Source organism: Pyrgilauda ruficollis, unplaced genomic scaffold (genome assembly GCF_017590135.1).
Source record: "Pyrgilauda ruficollis isolate IOZ18807 unplaced genomic scaffold, ASM1759013v1 scaffold9, whole genome shotgun sequence".
NCBI classification, from domain to species: Eukaryota; Metazoa; Chordata; class Aves; order Passeriformes; family Passeridae; genus Pyrgilauda; species Pyrgilauda ruficollis.
In genome coordinates, this window is record NW_024531043.1 from 10,640,567 (window position 1) to 10,654,017 (window position 13,451).

Sequence of the window (13,451 nt, forward strand, 5' to 3'; positions counted from 1 at the left end):
AAACTTAAATTACAGTTGCTCTATTTGCCCTTAAAGCACATTTCTCATTCATCTGCTTGACTTGATTTTTGTTTTCCCTTCTCCCTGACTTTATTTCTTTAGTCCTTAAGCTCTGAGGTAGCCTCATCCAGAAAAGAAATCGAACAGATGTCAGACAAGATGAGGGCTTTGATATCAGAAAAAGAGACTTTGGCACAGGAGGGAAATACTTTAAAATTAGAGAGAGGTCCCTTGTTATCAAAACTTAAAGAATTGGAATCAAAGATTTCGTTAATGCAACAAGACCAAGAAGAACTGAAGGCAGAAAATAAAAGAATCCTAAAGCAGAAGGAAGAAGCTGAGGCCAAAAGCCAGCAGGAGAGCACAGAAAAGGGAGCACTGGTTTCTGAGAAAAGCAAATTACTCTCTGAACTCGAGGCAGTGCAGGCAGAGCTGCTGAAGGCAGCTCAGGAAAATGAGGCTCTCCAGTCCTTGGAGTTAACCTTGTTCCAAAAGCTGGAGGAACTTCAGGCCAGCAAAGATGCCATGGATGTGGCATATCAGAAACATGTCAAAGAATGGGAAGAGCTGGAGAGTTATCAGAAGAGACTTTTGGAAGAGAAAGATGCAGTTCTAAAAGACAAAGATGATGTTATCCAGAAGCTGGGAAGTTCTTGTGAGGCCCTGGTCAGAGACCAAAGGGAGCTCCAGCAACAAGTGTCAGCTCTGGCTGCAGAGAGAGTTTCAGCCCTAGGGGAGCTCTTGGCTCTTCAAGACAGACACAAAGCCCTGGAAGAGGAGCTGGGCAGGGTCTCACTGGACCGGCAGGAAGAGAAGGAGATGCTCCTCAAAGACACAGAAAAGCTACAAGTGAGTTTAGACAAGGCAGTCAGTGAAAACCAAGTGTTAAAAGTGAGAGAAGAGGAGCTGCAAACCCAGCTCACCAAAGCAATGAAAGACACCGAGGAGCTGCAGAATTCCCTTGAGAACCTCACTTGTCTCCTTGAGGAGATGAAAGCCTCAAGAGACACACTCACTTCTGAATGTAATCAGTTACATCAAGAGAAAGAGGCTCTTTCCTCATCAGAACAAAGGCTTTTGGCTGAAAGGGAGAAACTCCTCAATGAAAATAAGGCAACTGCTGAGGAGCTTGTGAAGGCCTCAGCACATGCTGAGCTTTGTGAGAGAATCTGCACTGAGAAAATGAGCAAGCTGACCTTGGAGAAGGAATCTGTCCTTCAGAAGTTGTTGCAGTTTGAAAAGCACAATGAAGGTCTTCTCCAAGAGAGGAAGGAATTGGAGACAAAATACTTGGAGCTTCTTGATGAAAACAGGTCTTGTGCAAAGGCAGTTTCTGATCTGAAGAGAGAACGTGAGCTGGACCTCTCGTCCAGGAATGCTCTGGCTGAAGAGAATGCCACACTCCGAAATTCCATTGAAGCCCTGAAGGGAGAACTCAGTAAGAAGACTGTAGAAAATCAAGAGTTAATGGCCAGTAAATGTGACCTTTCCAGTCTTCTGAAGGAGGCCCAGGATGCCAAAAGAGCATTAGAAGGTGAGCTGGCTGCTGCATCACACACCGAGCAGGTCCTGTCATCTTCCTTGAACACCTGCTCCTTTGCCAGGGAAATGCTGACCAGGGAGAGGGATGAGCTGCAGGAGGAGTGTCAGAAATTAAACAGAGAGGTTGCTCTTGTGAAAGAATCCTTAACCTTGGAAAAGGAAGCTCAAAAACTGCACGAGAAATCATTTCTGTTGGGACGTACAGAACTTCAAAGGAACATCTGCTGCTTGGAGAAGGAGCTAGAAGAGCTGAGAGAGAAAAATAAAGTTCTGACTGAGAAAACACTTTTCAATGAGGAGAAAGAAAAATGTGAAATGAAACTGGTGGAAATAATGAGAGAGGAACAAGTCATCTGTGCAGAGAAAGAGCATGTCACTGCCAACATGAAGAGACTGAAGAGTGACTTTGCTTCATTGTCCAAAACAGCAGCAGAGTTCCGGGGCTTGCACAGCGGCATCGCCAGGAAGATGGGTGTGCTTGAACACGAGATGGAGCTGATGGAGAAGGAGGGAATTGAGTACCTTCAGGACCTGGACAGCCTGAGGAATGAGCAGAAAAACCTGCTCATCAGTCAGGAGGGACTAGTGAAGGAGAAGGGGATATTCTTCCAGGATTATTACAGACTGTGTGAGGAGGTTAAACGTTTAGAACAAACTAACAGTGATCTCTCAGGCAAATTGTTGGAGTCTCAGGGCCAAAATCAGATGCTGCAGGAGCAAATGAACAATCTGATTTTGAAAGTAAAAGAATTTGAGACTCTCCAGGCCCAAGCAGTAGTACAGAAACCAGAGGTATTGAATTCATAGTTAAAAGTCAAGTCTGAGACTGGTTCTACTAATGCTGAGCACTAACCCCTGGTGTCCTCTCTGCACTTCTCTGCACACTCAGCACTTCATAGCACACTGCAGTTTGGGCTCTCAGTGTGGTCCTTGGGGGTTGTTGCAAGTTGCAACTGTGAGTCTAAAAGACACTTTAAAAAAAAATATTTTTAACTACAAAAGCCTCTGTTGTTGCTGAATGTTGCAAGAAAACAACATAAACTGTGAATAAAAGGAAGTTGTGTTCCCTGAATCTGGGAGGAGACATTGAGCAGCTCCTTCTGGTGAAGGACTCTGCAGCATAAAATTTAAAGTAGTAATAGATAAGGTTTTAAATTGGATCTTTGTGTAATTTTATGTGCAATTACAGCAAACTACCAATCTGAGTTACTCCAAAAATATGAAAGAATGTGCTGCTTCTGTAAACGTAATTTGATAAAAGCAGTGTGAGTGAAAGGGAAAATGTTGACAATTCTGGTGTTCTTTTTATTCACAGAAGTGTTTTGTATTCACCACCAACAAATTTTTTATAAAATACTTTGATTTTCAGTTTGTGTGGCTTGAAGCCCAGAAAATCACATTGAATTGGAAAATTGGAATCAGGAGATCCTATAGATGACACCTGCCTAAGTATTTTAATATCATTGTGAAGTATTTCCTTTATGAGGCCATAATGAACAACACTGAATTAATGCAATAATTGGCTTTATCTCTAATTCCATTATTTTTCAAATATTTGAGGGTTTGTAATTCCATATTTCTGAAAATATACCTGTTGGAAGTGAATATCTGTTGAATTACTACTGCCTAAAGAGGTGAGAGTTCTGAGAGCAATCACAGTGGTGGTAATGAAAAATCCAGGAATTAAAATTCCTCAGTGGTGACATGAGCATGGGGTTATAATCTGTTTCTGCATGGAACTGAATCTTCAGTTCATTTTGTACTTTATGCAGCTCCAAAATGCAAATCAATTCCTAGTTTAAGTCCTTACTTACCTGGGAAGCAGCTGACAAACCATGGAGCTGTGCATAAAGTATTGATCTTTTGCTGTCAGAGTTCCTGTTGGGAATAACTGGTTTTTTTCCCCATCTCCCTTTATGTCCAGGTGGCCAAACTGGCAGATGATGTTTTCCAGGCAGTGGAGCAGGTGACCAAGGAGAAGGATGCCATTCACAAAGAGAAGATTGAAACTTTGGCCTCTTTGGAGAATTCGAGACAGACAAACCAGAAGCTGCAGAATGAAGTAATCACATTAAATGCTTTTCTGTGAAAAGTTTTGCCTGGTTTGTGAGAGCAACTGTTGAATTATAGAGAATTGAAATAGGCAGGAGAGGATTCTGTCATTTTCCCACTGTGAAAATTACTGGATGAGCACAGAGTGATGGAAAATGCACATGGTTTTCTGGTTATTTTGTATTTTGCCAGTCCAAGGTGCAGCGGTTCCCACTGGGATATGTGTCCTGTCTGTGGCTTCCCACCACTCTGTGCTGCTCCAGGGCCTGAGGAAGGGGAGGATGCCCTCACCCTCTGATGTTCTGCAGTCCCAGAGCACTGGCAGTGAGCAGCTGGGGGCAATTCCCAGCGGGAATTAGAGCTGGTGACGTTCATGTGGGAGGGTTCCCTTCCTGGATTAAAAAAATCCACAGGGTCCTGCAATGCCATGAGAATGGCTGCAGATTATCTGTTATGTAATAAATACACTCTGTGGTGCATGAAAACAAATCAGCTCCACGAGCTGCTGGTGTTTCTGTGGGGACACGAGCTCAGGAGATCCATCCCATGGATTTGTCCCATGCAGCAAGAGCTCTGCAAGGAATTCATTTCCTGGGGGTGCAGGCACAGCATTCAGCCCTCCTGACCCTCAGAAAATAAGGTATGGAAAAGCAGAATTCATGAGTTATCTTAGAGGAATAAAGATCAAGGGGGCAGCTGGTTTTAGCAACAAGCTCTGCATTTAAAAAACAAATAATGCTCTGAGTGGTGCAGCAGTTAATGGAGGTGCTTTGGGCTTTACCTTGGGGTATTGACACCACATTCCTGGAAACTGCTCTCCAGTGGGCTTGGAATTCTTTGTGCTGCTCTGTTTGAATGCAGAAGGTCTCATAACATTTGTTGTTGGACAAACACATCAGTCCAGACAGGCTGGGTTAATTTAGGGGCTAAAGATAGAAAATGGAAGAGCTCAAGCCCCCATTTGGTGAGGGCTGTTTGCTGAGAACTGTGGTTTCATTGGTGTAATGAGGGTTTTTTTCCCCTTTAAGTTGGACATGCTTAAACAAAACAACCTGAAAAACGAAGAGGAACTTAATAAATCAAAAGAGCTTCTAAATCTGGAGAACAAGAAAGTGGAAGAACTTAAAAAAGAATTGTAAGTATTTCACTGTTAAATCTATTAATTTTTGTGGGTACATTTACCCTTTTTTATTGTCTTTCAGTAACTTTCTGGTATTCTGACTTATAAAGCAGATATTAGGTCAAAATTCTTTGCCATGTGCAAAACTTGACATGAGAATGTTGCTACTAAATTGCTGAAGGGAATTAAAGCAAATGCTTGGAAAACAGTTTGAAATAATTTGTTTGTTGGAGGATTCTGCTACCCAAGGGCACGAGATAATATTAAAATCTTCATTAGAAAAAAATTCTGATTTAGTTACAAGTACACTTGGAGTTTTAAGTGGCTTCATTCACAGAAACTTGACTCTGGTTTTATTTTTCATTGATGGCTTTATGAAGTTTATTTCTGTGGCCCCATTGTGTATTTATTTCCTAAATGGTGTAAACCAAATGGGATATAAAACTCGAGTTAATTGTTCATTATTGGAGCTGCTTCATTGAAAACCAGCATTTGACATACTGCAGGCTCACGATGTGTAACACTGGCCACAAACAGATGGACTGAAAGCAATTGAAATCATGAAATTTGCCCTGTGGAATCTCATTGCAGCAAAGCTGCTGCTGTGCCACAGGGAATAAAGATCCCAGCTCTTGCTGCCCTGCAGGGGCTGCACATCCCCAGCTCTCAGAGGTGTGGTGCATTCAATCACAAACCACTTTCCACCTGTGCTCCCAGAGGAGTTTCTTGGCTCATGGAGGGAGAGCTGGAATCTCGCTGACAGCTGAAGAGCAGCTTTGACTAATTATTATTATTGTAGTTCCATTTGTCATTTTGTGACAGCTCTGTGGTGACACCAGGGCACAGGGGCCACCAGCTCACAGAGTTCAGTGTCTGGCTGTGACTTCGGAAAACCTGGGGCCTTGCACAGACCCCTTTGAGGAAGGCAGGATTTCTTTCCAGGAGCAATTCCTGCCTGAGTGCTCGTGGGAAATGCCACATTAAATGACTGCTGGTTGCTCTAATGCTGGAACAGCAAGGGAGACTCTGATATTGTGGAAAGGCAGCAGATATTGTAATTTGCCAGGCAGGAATTATTTGTAGGAGATGCTGCCTTGAAAATCTCCAGCACCACCAGGTGTTGCCAGGACCCTGATCACTCTGAGGGGGTCAGTTCTGTTATTTCTTAGATTGAATGTGCCTCTGATCATCAGAGCTGAGAACTTGGGGAGAAAATGAAGCTTGTCTAGTTTTTAATTGATCTTTGCTAGTTGTTTTGTGTGTTGGCCTGTTTTAATTACAGTAAGAATTAGCTTGGTGGCAGGGATTGCTGAGCAGCAGGGTGTGGGCAGAGAGCAGAGCTCAGGGGGAGCTGTGTCAGGGAGGGAGCAGAGGGAATGTGGTGCCTTGGGAGCAGGGGATGTGACAGGGACAGGGTGTCCTTTGGAGAAGCCTGGGCTGAGGGAAAGCTGCAGTGCCTGTGGCTGCTCCCAGAGCCATCCCTTGGGAATCCCCTGCCACGAACACGGCAGCATTTCAGTGACCCCAGTATTGGGTGTGGGGGTTTTTTAACACCCTAAATAATCTGTGCCTTAATGCCAGAAGAAAGAGGAGGAGGGGATAGTACTGCACCTCAGCAAGGAAACAGGGTTAGAAATAGGTGTGGAGTCACTGTTAGAGGTGGGAGCAGTTTGCTCCAGTCCAGGGGGATCAGAATGGGAATTTACCAAGGTGAGACCAGGTAGAAAGAATGGTTGAAAAATCAGAGTCCCATGAGATGCTGAACTAAAATCAGACTTTTGTCTAAATGTGCCCAGTAAGAGACAACAGATCCTTGTGTTTTGAAGTGCTTGAATAAGTTTCTGACGTAAGGGTTCTTCTACTTCCCACAGTTATAAAAGTATTTTTAATATTCCAGTCAGGGTTTAGGTCTGTAGTATTGGCACACGGGAGTACTGCATCTCCTTTTTTAAAAAACAAAAGAGTAATAAAAAATACTATTCAGTGCAATTAAGGGTATCTTTTGTGCTTTTTGAAAGATGTCAAATCTTAAAGATCTTCTGTTAGTCACTCGTGTTACTGCCAGCATGCTAAATATTTTTAAAAATTTGTTGCAAATAAATGTATTCTAAGGAAATTATACTCATTAGTAGCAATGCAGGCTGATGAAAACTGCAAAGTCTTTTTTTCTTCAGCTTTGGTTTTGTCTCATTTGCAGTTTTGTGTCTGTTAGAATAATGGAATAGATGAGGTTTTGCTTCCTGTGACCCTGCACTTTTGGATGTCAGACCTGGTCGGGAGTAGTTAAATAAGTGGAGCTCAAAGCTGGTTTTTTTTTCCTGTTGCCTTTCTTTCCAAGTTTTCTTTCTTCTTTATGCTTTTAAGCAATTCTCTTTTACCTCTGGCTGCAAAGTTCCCTTCTGTGAGCAGTCGGGGCTGCAGGCACGGGCAGCCCTGCTGCCCCGCACGAACCCAGCCTCGCTGCCCTGGCAATTCCCGAGCCCCGGGAGCAGGGCAGGCTCCGTGCAGGGTTCAGCCCGTCCCCGTGTCCCCGGGATTGTCACCGCCGTTCCCGATCCCCCATCCACGTGATCCCGATGTATTTTTCCAAGCTGTGAAGCCGCCTCTCTCCCCCGGTTTTCCCTCGCCTCTCCCGTTCCTATGGTAACGATGCTCTCTGTGTGCTCGCAGCGAAGCGCTCAAGCTGGCAGCGGCTCACAAGTCCCAGCAGCTCGAGGCTCTGCAGGAGGAGAACGTGAAACTGGCCGAGGAGCTGGGCAGGAGCAGGGACGAGGTGTCGAGCCACCACCACAAGGTAGAGCGGCCGCCGCGGGCGGGTGGAGGCTCGGCCGGAGCCCCGGGGAGCCCTGCTGGAAAGGAGGAGAGGTGCTGGGAACGGTCGGAAATCAATTTGGAAGCCACCTGCACGGGGAGGTTGGAAGTGCAGGCTGACAGAAGGTTACGTAACCCGGGAAGGATACTTGGGAAGGCTTGGGAATGAGCATAAATTAAACGTGCTTTAGCCAAGTGTATTAACAGAGAGTTGCTATTTCTGTCGGGAGTGATTTTGTTACACAACTGTGGAAATGTCCATTCACCAGTAGTAAGGAAATGTAGATTTTAAATTCTTATTCCTGCTCTCGCCACTGAAAACAAAGAGGATTTAGGATGCATTTCAGAATACTGTGTAAAACTACTTGGTTGGACTTGTGTCTGCTCAAACTTCACACTGTGCTGCAGCCAGGCAGTGGGTCCCAGGGAGCAGAACCCTGCAAGGTGTTTTTCTGGTGATACTTAATTTTTAAAATTTTTTACTATTATATCTGAACACGTTGTTGGAATCCTAAAATATGAGCAAGTTACTCAGCTTGTGTCACTGGAACTTGCCAAAAGATAAAACAGATTTACAGCCCCTAATGTGGAGGGTTTAGTTCTTGTGAAGCAGCTCCAGTGACAGGCACGCTGTGAGGGAATCTTTGGAAGATTGTATCCAAAAGATCCAGAAGCAGGAATGTGGGAGACTGAGGTTTGTGTCCTGCCTTTCTGAGAGAGCTCCTGTGCAGGGAGGGGATCCTGTTCCCGTGACAGGGCACAGACTCTTCCACCCTGCAACAGACTCAATATTTTTAAAGCCAAGAGGCTGATTTTTCCCCAAGAGTCCTGTTTGGAAGTCCTGAGGATGGGTGACTACAGCCCTGGCTAGTTTGTAAATCCTTTTAGCTGCTGGCAGGAGTAATGCTCAGGCTCCTTGGTCCTCAAGAGCCTTTGGAGGTGACGAGCAGAGTCCCAGACGTGTGGGCTCAGCATTGACTCATTCCCCATCTGAGGAGCAGAGTGGGGAGGGCACATCCCAAACAGCCAGTGGGAGCTGCTCCCCACTCCCACAGGGTTTCCTAAATTATTTCAGAGTCCTTGAGGCAACCTGTTATTTTCAGGGAGCGTTGTAACTTCAGAAGGATTGGGCAGCATTGGTCAAATCCTCCTGCATTTTGTCACCCGGAGTGGCCCCGAGGGAGGGGACCCCGAGCCGTGGGCTGCCCTGTGTCCCTGCACTTGCTCTGTGGCCTCCCTTGTTTGCAGCTGACCTCGGGAAGGATTCCTGCTGTGTGCATCCTGCTGGCTGTGGATCTGTCAGCAGGGATCCCTCTCACTGCCAGGACAGACAGCTGCAGTGTGGGAAGCACAGGGATGAATCCATCACCTCACAACCTGGAATTGTGTCAGCTCAGCCTGTCCTGCCCGTGAGGAGATGGCTCCAAGAGCAGGGATCTGCAGGATCTGCTGGAGCTTGGGTGCACAGCCTGTTTGCCTTCTTCAGCCCATTGTGTTGCACTGTGTCCCCTCCTGGAAAACGGGATCTGAATCTGGGGGATGTGGGAATGCTGCCTGGTGCAGCTCCCAAATGTTGTATTTGGGCTGTGAGATCTGGTGAGCAGCTCAGCCTCCTAAAAGCCTGGGAGAGGCCTCTGGTATCCCAGGTATCCCAACACCTCCCCTCTGCTGTCACACCATGTCACACCAGTGGCCACAACCTTTGGGCTCTCTGGGTTCAGGAAAAATGTCACCAGGAAGATTCCTGCAGCAGATTCTGGAGGAGTGTCCGTGGTGGCAGTGAAGGGTTTCCCACAGCAGGATTGCCCAGGAGCTCCCAAAAATCTGGGCAGTGGAGGGGAAAGCAGAGCACAGCAGAGCTCAGGCTGCAGAGGGTCTGTGCAGGTACCTGTGAAATGCATCAGGAAGGGGCAAACACAGGATTGGGAATTTTGAGCAGTTGCTGTGGTAACCACATAAATTCTAACAAGTGTGTTGTCAACTGGGTTAGGCAATCTGTGGCTGCTTGTGACACACTTTGCAAATTTAATGAATCCTGTGTCATGAATGATTTATCTGGGCATCTAAAGGTTAAAGTGTTTCATGCCAAAGAAGCTGAGGGAGCTTTTCTGTATTGATCCATTAATAATTAGCTGATTGTAATTAGTTAAAGAGTCACATTCAGATAGATACTGAGCTCGGGGAACTTTCCTAGCCTCAAATTATTTGTTGTGGCATTTTGGGAGCCTCAGACCTGCTCAGGCATTTGAAGTTCATTGGAGAAGGTGTAGAAATACCCAGCAGCTCACCTGGCCCATCTTTTATTAACAGTGTGCAAGGTCTGCTCCTGGGTGCTGAGTGTGACTGTAGAGAAATGCCAGTGCTGGCAGAGGACAAGGAATCCAAAAAGCCAGCTGGGAAGTGTGATGGGCAGGAGATGAGTGCCCTCACTCTGCAGATCTGCAGGAGGAGAGGGGCCTGGAACCCAGGTGTCAGGAGGAGGGTCTGGAGAAGCTGCAGCTCCCTGGGAGTCCCATTTCTCAGACTTGTCATATTTCTCCCTTTCTGTCAGCAGTCTGTGCAGGTGTCAGGAGTTCACACAGGCTGCCTCTGGGCAGGGAACAGACAGAAACTGGGAATCAGGGGCTGCTCTGGTGCTGCTGGTGGAACTGGGTTTGGGCTGGGTTTGACCTGCAGGAAAAGCTTGGCCATACCCCCACAGTGCCTCGATGCTCTGCTCTGCCACAGTGGTCACTTGCCTTGAGAGGCACATCTTGATTTGCTTTAAGAATTATTTATGAAGTCTCTCTACACCCTTCTAGTATCCATTTTTTCAATAAAGTTGTGTGATTAAGCCCAGTGAAACAATCCTGGTTAATCCCAGACCTGGAGGGTTTAACAGCTCTGCAGCACAGGAAGGAGAAGGTAACTTGTCAGGAAATGTGGAGGAGATGGCTGCTCCCAGTGAGCTGCATTTAGCTGAGAGCTGGGGGCTGGCAGACACCCTGCCTGCTCGAGGAAACTTGTTTAACACCTTCTGTGCTGAACCTCAGGATCTGCAAAGTGCTGAAAGAATTCCCTGTGTCAGGGACAGGAGCTTTGTCAGGGCTCTGAGGTTGCCATGATAAATGTGTGTGTTCCTGACCTTGTGGATGAACCCTGGAAGCTTGTGAAATCCCACTGGAGCCTGTGCTCAGGGAGTTCTGGCACAGACAGTTCTCAGAGCAGTAACTGCTGACTTTGAATAAGAAGGAAGAGATGGTGAAAAATAATTAATTTGCCTGAAAAATATTCGTTTTCTTAACCTTTCCAGAAGATTATTTGCCCCAGTGTTTCTGTGTTGGGCCTTTGCAGTTCTGTTGCTTTGCATTTCCCAGCCCAGTTTAGACCCAAGAACCAACAACAATTTCAGCTGAAGGCTCTGCAGGTTTTAAGGGCTTATAAGAGGCCTCACTGAGTTCCAGGTTCAGGATGTGGTAACAAACACCAGTCCAACAGCTTTGGGATCAATAATTCATCTCTGAGTCACGGGGCAGTAACAAATACGGGTCAGTGGTACAAAAATGATCCAGCACAGCAAAGCCAGCAGTTCCCCAGGGCTGGGCTCAGAGTAGTGGCCAGGCTCACAGAGGGTTCTTGGGGGGTGTGTGGGGTCTGGAAATACCTTTAACAGTGGTCTCACCTCTGCTGTGTGCACAGGACATGGAAATGCTCATAAAGCACCTCCAGGCCCTCACTAGCTGATGTTTTGTCACTGAGCAGTTTGTGTTTGGGTGCATGTGCTGTGCCACTAGAAAATCTGCTGCTTTGAGGATCTGGGGGCTCTGCAGCCTCTCCCACGTTTATTTTATGATAATGATGCTCTGATATATCACACTAAGGAAACAATCTGTAGTGTATTAACTGGAGTCTCTCTGTGCTTTTGTTTTAGCTGGAAGAGGAGAGATCAGTACTCAATAACCAGTTATTAGAGATGAAAAAGAGGTAAGCTGTTCCTGCTGATGTGTGTTTAACCCCACAGTCCTACAGAAATGGAACACAAAAACACTGCTAAGAGCTGTTCTTTTCTGTTGTGTCATGGTTAAAAGTGCTGAGTTGTTGCACTCTTTGGATTAGAGATGGAAGCATCCACGTTTGCTTTAGTTCCACACCTCCCACGTTGTGGTAATTCTTATTTGCAGTGACCAGTTTAATGTTTGGTTTTAGTCTGCTCTGGAATGTTGGATTGTCCCTCAGTCTGATAAAATGTGTGTGCACAGATCTGACCCGGTGAGCTCTTGAAAAACAATGGACAATACAGTGATGCTGAGGAGGGTTATCAGAGGAAAAGGGGAAAAGGAAGGGAAAGTTCCTGAGCATCTCATGGTTCCGGGCTGTTGAGTTCCTTGTGGGTTATTGCAGTTCATTCAGCACTGCTTTTAAAACAGGAGATTTGTCCTGGGTGTCTGGGGCATCCCTTTGTAAACTGCTGCTCAGGGAAAGGTCCCAGGTCACAAGTGTGAGTGTCTGCAGTGTGGGAAGCTGACTGGTCCCTGTGCCTCGAGGGAAGTGGGGGCTGTCCAAAAGCAGTTACATAAATCCTTAGAGAACAACACAGCTCCCCACGACACCTCAGCTGTTCCAGGAAAAACAAACCAACCCCTGCTAAATTTACTGGATTTGTAATGGTCACAACAAAGAACAGTGAGTGGCTTTTGGGTGTTTCTGCACATCCTTGGTCACTCAGTATTATCACTGTTCCCTTCCTCGTTCCCTGGCACTCTCTTGGGAGGGGGTTGTTGTATCTCCTGCTGTTCCAAAGGCCAGCAGGCACGTGAGGTGTTCCCCAAGCCAGAGCTTCCCCAGGGAGTGTCAGAGTTGGGTCAGCTGAGCCTCCAGCTTTAAGCAGCCTCACGAGCTGCATCACCAGCCTGTTACTGACCGTGTTTGAAAATGTGTTCTCAGTAGTGTAACCCCTGGAAGTGAGGAAGGAGGGACTGGGGACCAAGTCATTCAATACTTTCCAGCAGTTCTGTTTCACACAGAACATTTTCAAAGACAAACTCTTTTTAAGTTCTACAGAGGAAAGTGTGGCTCTGATCTTCCTTCTCCTGTTTTACTCTGGATGAGCTGCCTGAAATAATTCAGACAGTAATTAAATCAGTGAGGTGAATTTTACCATGACTTTACCATTACTTTAGTTACACTGAGATGCCCCAGTTTGTGACTGGCTTAATGACATTGCTCAGCAGTGTTGAATAAACTGCAATAGAAGAGGAAAATGAGCAACAGGAGCAGCCTGGCTGAGGCAAACTGCAGGCACTGGGGCTCAGAACATGTCAGCACGTGGCATCAGTGCTAATGAAAAAGGTTTGGCTGAATAAAGAGCTAATTAAGTAAAAATAATTTAAAAAGTCTCTGAATTCCCAAATTCCACAGAATTTGGTGATGGGAAGATGATAATTTCCTCCTTTTGCCTTAAGAATTGGAGCTGCTGAACAAGAGCCATCTTTGTGTTTCAATTAGGTCAAATCTCTAGGGGTGGTTTTCTCACCTTCCTTCCACCCCAGGAATTCTGTCCCTCTGTTTTGGCATCTCCTTGGATGAAATGCTGCAGCTGGGAGTGCCAGGAGCTTGGTGGTGATGGATCCTGGGGGTTCTGTGTGGCTCAGCTCTGGGGTTCAGTGTGGGTTGCTGTCTGACTGTCTTTGAGCTTCGCTGTTTATGGATACTCATTTCATTCCTCTCTCTTCCCTTTCCTGCCCTTGCTTCCCTTGCTATATCTGTGTGTCTTTAATGGTAAGACTCAAGAAAGTCTATCCACGTTACAATAAATAATTTATTTTTTTTTTTAGTAAAGTTGTTGTACATATTTTGGCTGCCTTTGTCCCTTGGTGTCTTGCTTTTGTTTTGTAAAACACTCAGCTCTGTATATATATATATATATAAAATAAAAAAAAAATAGTCT

The 13,451-nt window shown here is 45.8% G+C and overlaps 1 protein-coding gene across 7 annotated transcripts in view; it reads left to right on the forward strand.

Moving 5' to 3' along the window:
• Positions 1-13,451, forward strand: part of CLIP1 (CAP-Gly domain containing linker protein 1) — a 62,233-nt gene that overhangs the window by 42,910 nt on the left and 5,872 nt on the right. For 5 of the 7 annotated variants that reach the window (XM_041488466.1, XM_041488465.1, XM_041488468.1 and 2 more), the window contains 5 exons: positions 103-2,334; positions 3,467-3,604; positions 4,623-4,729; positions 7,385-7,508; positions 11,436-11,488. In XM_041488466.1, the coding sequence (XP_041344400.1) occupies positions 103-2,334; positions 3,467-3,604; positions 4,623-4,729; positions 7,385-7,508; positions 11,436-11,488 (2,654 nt within the window). The remainder of the gene's footprint in view (positions 1-102; positions 2,335-3,466; positions 3,605-4,622; positions 4,730-7,384; positions 7,509-11,435; positions 11,489-13,451) is intronic. The other 2 variants (XM_041488470.1, XM_041488471.1) reach the window with 1 other exon arrangement.